Source organism: Miniopterus schreibersii (assembly GCF_964146895.1).
Source record: "Miniopterus schreibersii genome assembly, chromosome: 11".
NCBI classification, from domain to species: Eukaryota; Metazoa; Chordata; class Mammalia; order Chiroptera; family Miniopteridae; genus Miniopterus; species Miniopterus schreibersii.
Window position 1 is genome coordinate 60548134 of NC_138111.1, and position 14730 is coordinate 60562863.

The 14730-nt window shown below is 36.8% G+C and overlaps 1 protein-coding gene across 1 annotated transcript in view; it reads right to left on the reverse strand.

Moving 5' to 3' along the window:
* Window positions 1-344: 344 nt before the first annotated feature.
* CAAP1 (caspase activity and apoptosis inhibitor 1) overlaps window positions 345-14730 on the reverse strand; it is a 37519-nt gene continuing 23133 nt past the window's right edge. Inside the window, exon 6 of the mRNA XM_081151171.1 lies at window positions 345-1856. Coding sequence (XP_081007297.1) covers window positions 1510-1856 — 347 coding nt within the window. The 3' untranslated portion in view covers window positions 345-1509. The remainder of the gene's footprint in view (window positions 1857-14730) is intronic.

Sequence of the window (14730 nt, forward strand, 5' to 3'; positions counted from 1 at the left end):
CAGCTGAGAGCACTCGGACCTTTTCCTGCTCCTGTGTGTTTCATCACACGAATGTCATCTACTGCATTTTATAATTAGTAAGCAGCATTACAGTTTATTCTGCAGGGCTTTATTATTTTAACTTTTAGTTTGAATTGAAATAGGAAAGTTTTACCATAATCAATGCTTTTTTATCTCGAAGAGTTAACTATGAGAACTCGCTATTCAGATCACATTCACGATTACCAGCCTAAGAGCAGCTTTTCAAATGATACAGGCCTCTGCTTCATTAGAAAGATTCAGGGAGGAAAAGCAATGACAAGGTTATTTAAAGGCATGTTCAAGAACAACAAACAGAATCTGTAACTGGAACTCCAATGTTTAATAAGTACTCTCCATTTCCATAATGTACCTTCTAAAATGGACATATAATTAAGACACCTACTAAAACACAATCCCTGCAAGTTTTGTGTCTGAGGAAAATCCTCATAGAACATTAGTAAAGTATGACTTATAAATAAAATATAATTGTGAACAAATATAAAAGCAACAGTTCCAGATTTATATTTTAGAAAAAAACAATTTATTTTAAGTTAAGAGTCTCTACCTAAATGTATTTTGGTATCAAACAACTTTAATTAGTGATGGGGCAAAATGCATCCATAACTGTGGCAAGATGTTAGTTATTTACAAAAACGATACAAAATTAGATTCATTATAACATCGACATATCAAAGCCTCCTGAAATTAATTTTGCTTTTGGAAATGTATCAAAAGTCTTCAAATTCAGAATGATAGTCTTTATTATTTTTAATTCATGGAATTATAACACATCAGATCTTCAAGCAAAAACAACAGATGAAAACCTGTCCGATAAAATATTCTCCTCTTCCCGATAGCTTGGAATGGAAATGAAAATGTGTTCCCTTTTTAGTGAAGAAAAACACTTGAACAAAGTGTCCAATAATATCAAATACCGGTTAGAATGGCTTGTCTGCTGGAACTAAAGTTGGGCAATTACTCCACATTGTTAAATCCACAACCATAGAAGGTATGTATTTTCAAGGTGCATAAAAGCATAACGAAATTTCTTAAATTGTTAACAAGTCTATAAGCACTAACTTAATATTTCATTGCAAAATATAGGTGGCCTTAAGAGCAACATGCTTGGTGAATTTTTCTTAAGCTTTTAGGTTTGATGCCAAAACATTTAAAAATAAGGAAAAAAATTACCATGACTCTTTGCTAATGACTCTCCAGATATTAATCTGCAGACAAGCTAAAATACTCCTCTAACAAAGTATCCAATTATCTAACAATATTTGCCATGAACTCATAGAACAATAACACATATATAATATAAAAGTAACATCAACAAAAAAAGCCATAGGTATTTTAGGCCTAAAATGAGTTTATCTAATAAGAGTTACATGAGAAATACCATGTAAGACCCAAAATAAATTTCAGATACAAAATTATATGACGTGGCTTTGTTCACACACACCTAAAATTCAGGTTCACGTTAAATAACTAGGCTGGCTTTTTTATATCGCCAGCTTTCATGAGGGCTTTAATGGCTCTGGCCCTCATCTCGAGTTCTAGAAGCTCCAGCTGCTGTGCAGAAGGCTGAACATCTTCTGGTGGAGGGACAGTTAGGGTAGCTGCTTTGGGTTCCTTCGGGCTAGACTCTGCCAGTCCCAGAATCTCATTCACACTTTTCTCAATGTCTTTCTCCAGGTCATCTATCTGACCAGCTTCACCTTGGACTGTGCTTTCGGCGACCTCGGGAGCAGCTGCTTCTTCGGGGCACGGGCCTTCTATGTCACTGTCATAAGCATCTGCATTTATACTTAGAACATCACTATCTTCCCCTTTGCCTGTAACAAACACAAACAGTGAGGAAGAACCATGTAACCTAATTGTTTTGGTTAAAATTGCCTTCCTATTTATGTTTAAAGAGCTGCTTTCACCCACACCTCCCACCATGGAGTCCCAAACACATTCCATCAGCCCCCATCCCACCACCTTTCCACTGACTCCCCCACTTTGAAAGCAGATATAATTTACTATAAATTTCAATGCAGTTTGCATTCCAATTTAAAACATCTAAGCCTTGGGAAATTTATACCATCATATGGAGTTCCATGATCTATTTTCCTAAATAAAATATCTTAAAACTTTACACCACAGTGAAGCATCTAATTACAAATTGAAAACTGACACTGAGAACCCTTTGGATAGGGTACTGCTTATTACTGAAGTAAAATTCCATTCTAGAAAGAGTTTTAAACACTCTGCTTTAAAACTACAAAAAAGGAAAAATATCACTGGTAAGCTGGATACCATGTGCATTGCAATTATCCCAAAGCTTTTCATATGCTTTTTCAAACACTTTGTTCTAAATCAATAAATTAAAGGAAAATGCCTAAGGCCATTTTCTAAGATAAAATAAGTTTTCATCAAGAGGATTTTAATTAATAAAGTTAGTACACCATAATTTTAAAAAATGCATTTGCAATAAAACTTCTATAACTGATGATAAGAAAATGAATATAAATGCAGATTATAGCTCTCAACCACTCGAGCCTTGGACATTACTCAAATCCAGGTGTCATTTACAACTCTGAGTGCTCACTTATACCTCCAATTTATTTATCTTCTAAGTTCTAATATGTTAAAAAAGTTATGATCCCCAAAATGTTACCTTTCTTAACTTCCTTATGGTAGGAAAACTTATTTACAAAACAGGTTGACACAGATGAAAAGTTCTGTTAATAGAATGTGTAGGAAGGACACAAACAATTCTACTCCACTGGTTTTATAATAAAGATTTACTCACCTTAACTGATCCCCCAGGATCCTAATAATACTCTCTATTCCAAAATTAAAGTGGAAAATGAATCAACAAATTACCTGCGTCCACAAATAGCACTTGTTAAAAAATGGTTGCAATTTTAATTATTTGGTGCCAAAGAATATTTTACACATCTCTCCAAAGCAACAAGTATTCCCAAACAGCTACAGTATTTCCAAAGAGCCTTCTGCGTAAAGCAGTACTCTTTATATGAGTATTCCAGAAAGTGCTAAGTTGTTCATAGTTTCAAAAGGTTAATTTTCATGCCTAGCAGGCTTTAATCTAAATTTTTAAATCTGTAGACACTGATTCTGAATGAAAATCTGCAGCCCGTTTAAAAGAATTTAAAATGTACGGTTTTTTTCTTTTGTTTTTTAATTCTCACCAAGGATATTTTCCCCTCACTGCTTTTCAGAAAGGGGGGGGGGCGGGAGAGAGACAGACAGACATTGACGTGAGATACAAATCGATTGGTGGCCTCCTGCATGAGCCTGGACCAGGGCCAGGGGTAGAGCCTGCGACTGAGGTACGTGCCCTTGGACGGAACAGAGCTCAGGACCCTTCAGCCTGCAGGTCGGCTCTCTGACCACTGAGCCTAACCGGCTAGGGCGAAAAAGTACGTGTTATTATTTTTTTTTTTTTTTGGGGGGGGGGAGGGGGGTTGTTTTTCAGACTAGAAACTGTGCCTTGATATTAACTCTCCAAGGCCTCCAGTATTAACGAATCTGCTGGAATCTCATTAGTAACAAAGTCTATGATATATTGGACAGCAATGCTATGCCTGCATGGATTTCTTTTCTTAGACAGCAGATAATTTTGGTTTTACTAAGTTTTAAGTTATAAGAACACACTTCTAATGCATTCTAACTGTAGAAAGTCAGTTTGATAACTTTTAATAGTTTTAGTGAGGTCACATCTTTTAGAGAAACCAAAACTTATTTTCTGAAAACTGTTATTTTAATGCATAAGAATAACCTTTTCTTAAGAGGGCTTCACTCTTCCTTGCAGCCAAACTAATAGAACTTGACTGTTTCTTTCGTGTAATATTTTAAACTACTGTCTTAAATTTAAGTGCATCATGTTAACCGTCATATTCAGAATTTAATCATGGCCTAAGTGATTGTTTCTGATAAAGAAGAAAATACAAACAGTTTAATATAGAAAACCCATCTAATATTCTACCAAACTCCCTTTGGACTTCCAGATAACGTGAGTGTCCCCTAGCCTTTAACCCTAACTTTTAAGAACCACAAATTCGGAGATTGCTCCAAGAGTCAATAAATATCCACTCAGTATCTGTTACATGTGTCACAATGCCGCAGAAGAGGCAGGCTTTACAAAATGCCACAGGGAGGGTAGACTAAATATTTGCTTGCATGATTAAGACAGTTTTGCCTTCATGGTGCTTCTATCTGCTTAAAATATAAACATTATACTTTGAAGTGCTAAACTGTAAAATTTAAGTATAACAGAATTTCAGAATGTAAGAGGTAACAGGGAAAAGTGAAGATCATAGAAGTATGTGAAGTAGGTCTTAGAATCGAATAGGTATATTTCCAAGTATGGGGGACAAAGGCCAAGTGCTAGGTCTGAGCTCAGTACCGAGTAGGTGAGCCTACCAGAATAAAATGCACACGAGAATATATAGAAGGTAGCATCCACAATTACTGCCTCTGAAGATCACCATTCTGGGACAGAAAGCACAACAGGGATCCCCTGTCAGCCTTTTACAGTGGATCAGGTAAGTGAGCATTTTGGGGTGACACTGGAGCACAATAACAGGCTGACACATGAGAGATTCCTGACTATCATCTTTCCTTAAAAGTAACTTAAAAGTAACAGGAAGAAAACCTTTAAAAATGTCACTTATCAGTTTCCTAGTATTAGATTAAAAAGGCTTCTCTTAGAATAAAGTCTGAGGTTAGGGGAAGTACCTAGATGGGGGCTGGTGCCACGGGAGCTAACCATGTGATCAGATGATTGGAACATTCATTCCCAGTCCCCAACCTCTGGGGAGGGGAGTGGGGATGGAATATCAATCCATCACCAATGACTAATAATTAATCAATCATGCCTATGTAATGAAGCCTCCTAAAAACCCCCAAAGGGCTCTGGAGAACATATGGGAATGTGGGGAGAGGGGTGTGTTCAGAGAACACGGATGCTCCCTGCTCCCACCCACATACCTTGCCCTAGGTACCTCCTCCTCGCCCATCTGAATAGTAATCAGTATCCTTTATCCTATCCTTTTACAATAAACTGGTGATCTAGAAAAAAATCTAGGAAGAAATATTAAAATGTACAAAAGGGGGAAAAATGAAAATGGAATAGCTATTTCAGTATCCATATTTATAAGCACTACAGTTCAGAATGAGGGAACTATCCAACCTCCCCCAACAATCTGTTGGAACTTATTTAAAAAGGCATCACACTCAAATATTTTCTGCTAGTGACATGTCAGTGCTCCACAATCTGCCCAACCAAGGGAGGCGTGCTCAAACTCGCTACTTCACAAACTGTCATGTGTCCTGCAGCATTGCTTTTGCTTGCTTACATGTATATAAAAGCTCATAAAGAGATGCTACAAACTTGATTCTAATTTCAGATAATGCAAAGGTATCTCTTATATACTCATGGAGTAGCCAGTCATTATCAAAAAAAGTGTAGTATATTTTATAAAACATAGAAATCTTACCCTAACATTAAAAACACTTTCATTAAAGAAGTAGAAAAAATAATAAACACCGTCAGTTTAACTCTAATTCTTTCCACAAAAGAAAATATGTAAAACAGAAGTAGTGGAAACCTTCCAAAAACTATCACCTTACAGTATGATAGTTAAGGTGGAAAATGCAGTAAAAAATACCCTTATGTTTTCAAAATGGTCAGAGAAAAGTAATTTCATGGGGAAGGATAGTTCAAGAGTGTAGAAAGATTCTCAAAAAAAACAACAAACCCCACAAAACCCAAAACTCTATGCAAACATTAGTTATTGAAATGAGGAAATATCCAAAGAAATGTAAGAATCTATGATGACCACATATTTTACAAAGGGCACATAATCAATGATTAATATAAAAGACTGGTATGAATTTATACAGTAATATAAACAAAGCTCAAGGCTAAGGAAAACAAACAGAAAGACTCCATTTTGTTAAGACCAGAAAGAAGCAAGCTCTGAAGCAATACACTCTTTGGAGGAGATGATACAATAATAATGGGTGAAAGTAACTAACATTCCATGTTGCTTCCATCCCCACTACTAAGAATAATGCACATGCTGGACAGGGTAGGAGAGAAAGAAGGAATTCTTTTAGTCCTCCATCCATCCATCCATCATCCATCCATCCATCCATCCATCCATCTACTTATTCATTCAAAATAATTTAGGTATGTACCCACTATAGACAAGCACTGAAGACTTAAGGGATCCTAAGCCATACATAATTCTTTGCCCGATACTTCTCCAATTAAAGAGGATATTCACGTATAGAGAAACGGAAAGCGACTAAAGGGTAGAGACCATGTCAAATTAGTATTTAGGTCCTCATAACTGTTTCTTGAATTGGAAAACAATTACTGGTTACTAGGCAGTGATGAAACAAAAGTAAATAAACAGGCAATAGTGTTATGAACTCGGTGGCAATCAATTTTACAGTGAGAGCTTTGAGAGGAGGTGAGGTCAGCAGAAGTAGGTTAGGGAAGGGTGCACCAATTTGGAGATGTTTGATCTTAATGAACAGCAGTTGACCTAAATAAGAGTATACCACCTGCATGAATGAGTATAAATCTCAGATCTGAATAAACTGCAGTCACAGATATTAAAACTTGTAGTCACAAGTCATAGATTTCCACTATATTTTGAGATATGCTGTGAACTAGGCACACTGATAAACATAGTTCTGGTTTACATAAGGAGGTGACTTCTATAGGACTATAAAGCACAGTAAACCTGACATCAATTCCCAGTAAAATTCTAGGTTTATTAAGAGGTTTATGAGCTCAAAAGTAGTGCTAATTAGCTTAGATAGATCAGGTAACATCTGATCAGGGATCTAAATGATGTGTGGAAGACTCATATGTTATCTTAGAGAGAAACATGCAGGCAGCAGGAGCAGCAAAAGCTGCTGAGAGAGTGCATGGAGGGCTCGAGGAAAGCGAGGAGGAAAACACACAGTCTGTGTTGGGGGTGACAGGCTATGTCACAATAAGACTGTACTAGACATAGAAAGGAAGGGCTTCAGGTTCTGTATTAAGGTGAGAAGCTACTGGAAGGCTTTGATAAGCATAGCGACATGCCCATTCTTACAGTTTAAAATAACCGTTCAGGCTGCTGTGCGGAAAGACTACAGGGGAGCACAGACAGAAACAAAGGAGTGAGGAATGCTACACAAACCTACACCAGAATGATATTGTAAGAGGAGGTGTGAAGCAGCTGAATTAGGAATATTCTGAAAGCAGAGCTGATAAGATTTGTTGACACAGAAGAAAGGACTCAAAAATAATTCCAAGGTTCTTGGCCCAGACACTCAGAAGAATGTGATTTCTATTTATGGAGATGGAGAAGACTGTAGGAGAGCAATGTTTTTTGGAGGGGGGTATTTGGGGGGGGGTGTCTGCTTTGGAGGCATCAGGGAAGGATCTAGAATTTACTCTGGGACATATTAACTTTTTTTTTTTTACTGAATTTATTGGGTTGACATTGGCTAATAAAATAATGTCGGTTTTAGGTGTACAATTCTATAATATATCACAGGTATACAGCATTGTGCATTCACCACCACAAATTGGGACATATCAACTTTTAAGATACTTATTCAACATCTAACAAATAAGGGAGATACATAAATGTTGGAAAGAGGTCTGAATTGCAGAAATAAATTTGAAGCTGCCAGACCTAGAACAATGTAAGATCACCACCTGAAAATGCAAAAAAGAGAAAAAGTCCAAAGAATAAGTTCTGGGGCACTCATCCCCTAGAGGCAGAGTAGAGGAGCATAATGCAAAGGGTCTGAGAAGAAAGTCAGTGTCAGGGAAGCGGGATAATCAATGGTGTCAAACATGGCTGGTAGGTCGAGAGGAGACTCAGCAATGGCAGTGAAATCGCTGCTGGCAACAGTTCACTAGGGAAGGGGGCGTTGATTAGGAAAAGAGGAAATAACTCCAGGTACCAAACAGCACTGTGAGCACCACACAAAGAGTGGGGCTGGTCTCAGCAACAAAGATCTTTTTAACAGGAAGGAAGAAGAATACATAAGTTCAGATCAGGTGGATATAAAATTAATTACACATCTGTTTTCCTTTATTTGACTAGTTCTTTCCAAACGAGGCCATTTATCTATTTCCAAAAGATAAATAAAGATTTTATTTATCTCCCCATCCCTGGTAACTAGCACAAAACAAAAATGAGTTTGTCGAAAGAAGGGATCAGATTCAAAATTCAAAGAGACATCATTCAGAAGAAGTATTAAATTCATTTTTTTATAACCCAAAGGGCACAAAAGGACCAATGAGTAGAAGTTATATTCAGACTATAATTCAATATAGAAGTAATTTTACCAATTAGAGACAGCCAGGTGATATCGAGGGGATGAAACAGAAAGCACCAATGACAACAATGGTAGAAACAGTTATAACAAGAGCTGATATTTACTGAGCACTAATACTAAGCACTTCTTTACAGTGGTTACATGTATTAACTCTTTTAATCCTAGGCCAACATAGTAATAGACACAGTAATAGACACTCATATTTATTATCTCCATTTTATAAATGAGAAAACTGAGGGAGAGTTTAAGTAACTTGCCCTTGTTCACAAAATGAAAGTGGCAGGACCAAAAGTCAAACCTGAGTATATTTTGAAAATCTGTGCATTTAAACATTCTATTCTGCTCCTAGATCTGAACAGAATCAGGACGACTGCAAGCTTCCCAGGTTAGAATGCTGGTTCAAGCTGGACATTTCTTCTCATAGGTCCCTTATACCCACCTAAATATATACAATATGCAGGAGACACAGACCTAAAAAGTGTGTTAAATATGAATAAACAGTAAGAGAATGAAAAGACAAGCCACAGACTGAGAGGAAATATTTGAAACACACATCTGATGCCTAGCTGGGTGTGGATCAGCGGCTGAGCATTGACCTAGGATCCAGGAGATCACAGTTGATTCCCGTTCAGGGCACATGCCAGGGTTGTGGGCTCAATCCCCAGTTGGGGCTGTGCAGAAGGCAGCCGATCAATGACTCTCTCATCACTGATGTTTCTATTTCTCTCTCCCTCTCCCTTCCTCTCTGAGATCAATAAAGATATATTTAAAAAACACACATAACACATCTGTTAAAGGACTGGTATTCAATCTATATAAGAAGTCTTAAAACTCAACAATTAGAAAACAACTCAATTTAAAAATGGGAAAAAGATCTGAAGAGACAAGTCACCAAATAAGATCCACAGATGGCAAAGTATATGAAAAGAAAATCAACATCATAGGTCACTAGGGTATTAAAAAATAAAACTAGATACCATTACACACCTATTATAATGGCCTAAATCCAAAACAATGAGAGCACCAAATGCTAGCAAGAATTTGGAACAGGAACTCTCATTCATTGTTGGTGGGAATGTAAAATGGTATAGCACTTTGAAAGACAGTCTGGTAGTTTCTTACAAAACTAAACTGGTATTTACCCACAGTTAAAATTATGTCCACACAAAAACCTGTATACAAATGATTATAGCAGCTTTATTCATGACTCAAAAGTTGGAAGCAAACAAGATGTCCTTCAATAGGTCAGTGGATAAATAAACTGCAGTGCATCCAGACAATGGAAGATTATTCAGCAATAAAAGAAACGAGCTATCAAGCCACACAAAGACATGGATGAACCTCAAATGCACATTGGCAACTGGAAGAAACCAATCTAAAAAAAGACTACATACTATATGATTCTAGCTGTATGATATCCAGAAAAGACAAAACTAGACAGTAAAAGATGGGTGGTTGCCAGGAGTCTGGAGGAAGGTGAGTGGGAGGAATGAATAGGCGAAACTGTACTACATGAGAGTGTAAAATAGCATGTATAGGTGTTAGAATACATGCTATTACACAGTTATCAAAACCTGTAGTATATAAAACACAAGCAATGACCTCTAATGTAAACAATGGACTTCAGTTAATAACAATGTATTAATACTGGCTCATCAATTATAACAAATTTTCCACATTAATGCAAGATAATAATGAGGGAAACTGGGAGAAGAGGTGCTGAGTATATAGAAACTCTCACTTTCTTTCCACTCAACATTTTTATAAACCTAAAGCTATTTCAAAAAATTAAGGAATATAGCCCAGCCGGGTGTGGCTCAGCAGTTGAGCGTCGACCTAGGATCCAGGCGATTGGGGTTTGATTCCTGGTCAGTGCACATGCCCGGGTTGAGGACTCGATCTCCAATGACTCTCTCATTGATGTTTCTATCTCTCTCTCCCTCTCCTTTCCCATCTCTGAAATCAATAAAGATATATTTAAAAATAAAAATAAAAAAATTAAGGAATATTAAGTTTTTAAAAAGTAAAGTCTGTTATCTGTAAGCTCAACACATTATCAACTATATGGTGTGGTACCCAAAACCGCTAGTTAAATCACAGGGTATGGTGTGGGATATGTAAAAGGGTCAGGAACTGATAACACAATCTGACTGCAACTATATGGTGTTTACTCTCTCCTTTGGTAGGAGCACTTGTATACAAGAAGGTGCTTTTCCTAGTGAACTAGACAAAAACATGAGAAGCACAGAGAATCCACAGGGGAACCAAACATCTGATGAAGGTTTAGAGTATGTAACCTCCAAAGCAGCTGCCCTAAGAATATGTCTAGGAGCCTGTGAACTACATCATAAGATAGGATGTTTAAAATGAGTATAATTTAGCCAGGCTGGGTGTGGCTCAGCTGTTGAGCATCACCCTAGGATCCAGGAGATCGAAGTTCCATTTCCGGGCAGGGCACATGCCCGGGTTGTGGGCTCGATCCCCAGTTGGGAGTGTGCAGGAGGCAGCCGATCAATGACTCTCTCATCACTGATGTTTCTGTCTCTCTCCCCCTCTCCCTCTCCCTTCCTCTCTCTGAAATCAGTAAAGATATATTTAAAAATAAATAAATGGGTATAATTTAAAACAAAACAAAACATGGAAATAAACATTTCTCTCAAAATACTGAACCAAATTCTTTGTAATTTCATTCTTGACAAAACATGTAGGGCATTATGCATCCAAAAGCCTTACCAGTTTAATTTATTATTTTTTTAAATCTAGAAGTCTCAAATTTAAATGCAAAAGAGGGGCCTTCAAAAGGTACAGATACAGTATGGGATAATCCACCATACAAAATGTAATTTTCACCCTTCCATTTAACTACTACTTATAGAAAGAGACAAATTAAAAAGCAGAGAGGCCCTGGCCAGTGTGGCTCAGTTGGCTGGGCGTTATCCCATGCACCGAAAGGCTGCTGGTTAAACTCCCAGTCACATGCCCAGGTTGCAGGCTCGATCCCTGGGAGGAGATGTCTCATTCTCATACCAATGTTTCCCTCTCTCTCTAAAAATCAATTTAAAAATCTTTAAAAAAAAAAAAGGCAGGGAGAATCCCATTTGGAATCATTGTTGGGAATAACTTGTGAACAGTCAAAGGAATAAGAAAAACAATGTAAACTCTTTAAGCTGCACTGGTCGCTAAACCATTTTTTACTTTTACCAATTGCTGAACTAGACAGCAGTTCTCCAGAACAAGTTTTTTAAAATCCTTTAAAGAAGTTAACTCATTTTGAGAAGCTGCATTCTGTGAATACTTTTTGTTACAGTCAGTCAGAGAGGTAAACAGGGTTACGAAGAAGGGAATTAGACTCATACTTTATCAGCAGTGCATATGCTTCTCTGCTTCCAACTCCAGGCAGCCCTGTAACACTTTCTTTCCAGTCTCCCACAGCTTTCTAGCACTCGTGTCTGCAACTTAGATATACAAAGGAAGAGGCAGCCCAGAGTTCATCTGCCAACCCAGAGATTTCTTCAGCAACACTCATGGTAGGCATGGAAAACTCTGGGCACACAGATGCTGCTTAATTAACTGATAATCTTTATTCTCTCTTCTTTTACAAAGCAAAAGTCTCTGATGGCATTTTTCTCATTATCTTTTTAATTTTTTATAACTGTATTTATTCTTTCAGTTATCGTTATAAAGTTCTTTTTCAGAAAAACTCAGCATTAAAACTGCAAATTCACTTTTTTTTACTCTAGTCCCTCTACTTACCCAGCTTTGCCTCCCCTGGGACAGTTCTACCTTAGAACAGTAACAGTAGCAACAAGAAGAAAAATTAACTGGGTTTTTCCATTTATCCCTCACCTTAAGGATTCAAGTGGTCTCATATAGTTCTATATTTAATACTTGTACTAAACAATGGCAAAATCTCTTATATCACATTTAACTTTTTAGAATTAATGAAGGAATGAGCTATGGACATGATCAATTCTTTATGACAGTCTAAGAGGGTGGTCTCAACTTCACTACCTAAATAAACCTATCAGTGAAAACATTTTTAAGTACCTGCCACACTATATTTTTTATTTACTTACAAATTAATATGTACTCTTGCAATCATATATATGTAATTTGAAATTTTAACAGGAAAAGACTTGAATATGTAAGTTTGTATTTATTTACTTATTTTAGAAGTTCTGGTGTATTCCTTCTTCACTCTCTGGGAGTGTGTATACTACTTTGGTGACCAGTGGTCTGAAAAGTTGAAAGAAGTCCAAAGAAAATACCTATTCTAAACTTTCACCACATAGTTTAGCCACTGAAAACATTTTTCCCCTATTAAAGTAAACTTTTCTATTTCTTGAAGCTCTTGTTAAGAAGATAATTCTCAAAGATAATTTACTGACTCGTGAACTAGGCCAAAATATAACTGTAGGAGGAAACTACATTAAAAACACACACACACGAGATGTCAAATTACAATGCTGTACACCCGAAACTAGCATAATGTTATAAACCAGAGATTTTCAACCGGTGTGCTGCAAGAATGTTTAAAACATGCCATACCTGACTATTTAGTCAGGGGCAATGACCCCTTTCCCTTAGGCTGTCAAATAAAAAAAGTGACAGCAGCCAGCACAGCAACAGCCGTCTGGTGGTGTGAGAATGAATCAAAATTATACCTTTTTTTTTTGGCCAGATTGACAAAAAATGTAATATATTATTTGGTATGCCACAGAATTTTAGTAACTAGATATGTGTGCCATGAAATGAAAAAGGTTGAAAACAGCTGTATAAACCAATAATTATCTGAATAGAAAAGAAAAAGTGGCGAAATTTGAGCCTAAGCGCAGCAGAGCTCTGCCTGAGAAGCCTAATGCAGAATATTCAGAGTAAGAGGCAGTGAATGTCTTATTCATTTTGATAATTTTATATACCATATGGTTACAAATGTATTTTTATTATATTCAAACGTATGCATTTCAAGGAACCATCATACAACTTAAAGACTAAATCAAGTATCTTTTCCTCTAAATAGAAAAAAAAATGTAGAGATAGAAAAATACTGTATATTTCACTCTGCTTCCATTAAACAACCTAAGAAACCAGTTATAAAGCACTCACCCAAGTGAAGACACTGTGCTAGGCACCGGCATTTACAAAATCTGACGGCTAGAAAGGAGCTTCAAGATCAAGGCCAAAGAGCCAAACATGACTGGAATCAGCTCTACAACAGCGTCACCAAGTGGCCATTTACTGTAACCTGTGTTGAAACACCTTCAGCAACAGGAACATATTTCCGAAGGTAGCCACTACATTTTCTGTTACTTGTGTTTATTGGAAATAAATAGTTAGATGATAACTTTATCTGCTGGCCCTATTTTCATTCTCGAAGCCAATATAGAACAAGCCTAATCACTCTCCCACTTGACAGCCCTTCAAATATTTTAAGTGATCTCAACTCTTCAATCTAAATACCCACATCTAACATAGGTATTTCTCATGTATAGTTAAAAAAAATTTATCCTAACAACTTCCAAGGACAAGGGCTTAATTCTTGAAGTTACAAAGGGGAATAATTTTCAAAATTACACATATCCCCCAACTGTAAACTTTAAAGAAACAATTTAAATATAGACCATTATTATTATTTTTCTAATCCTCACCCCAGGAAATTTTTTCCATTTACTTTTTTAGAGACGAAGGGAGAGAGGGGGAGGGAAGGGAAACGAAAGGGGGGGAGACATTGATGTGAAAGAGACACATCAATTGGTTGCCTCCCACACGTGCCCCGACCAGGGCCAGGATCAAACCTGAAACCCAGTACTCGCCATTGACAGGGAATCAAACCCAAGACCTGAAGGCCTACGTTCTAACCACTGAGCAACACTGGCCAGGGCTATACCATTATTTTAATATTACTGAATGACTTAAGCAAGTTTATTTATAGATACATATATAGAAAAACTCATTAGTATTAGCAGAGATTTGATATTTTAAAAATACTTTTTACAAATTTAATACCTTTGACAAATAGCAGTTTTTATTTTGTTAACAACACCACAAATAACTAATTTAGAAATTTTATATAAACCACTGTTATTTTAAAAGGAGAGCTAAATCTTTTCAATAACACAAGGCTTGAAATCCTCCAGAAATTAACATAATATCTCAGGCTTGCATATGTATATGTGCATGTGCACGCAAACACAGCTGTGCTAAAGATAAAGAGCAAAACTATACTTGGTGTTTCTTCTACAACTGACCTCTTGCTAAAAATGAATGACTCAGGAAAATAACCTCAACAGAAGAATTTCTATTTTACTGCAGTACCTATCAATCAACCAGTAGGTTATATTTATATTT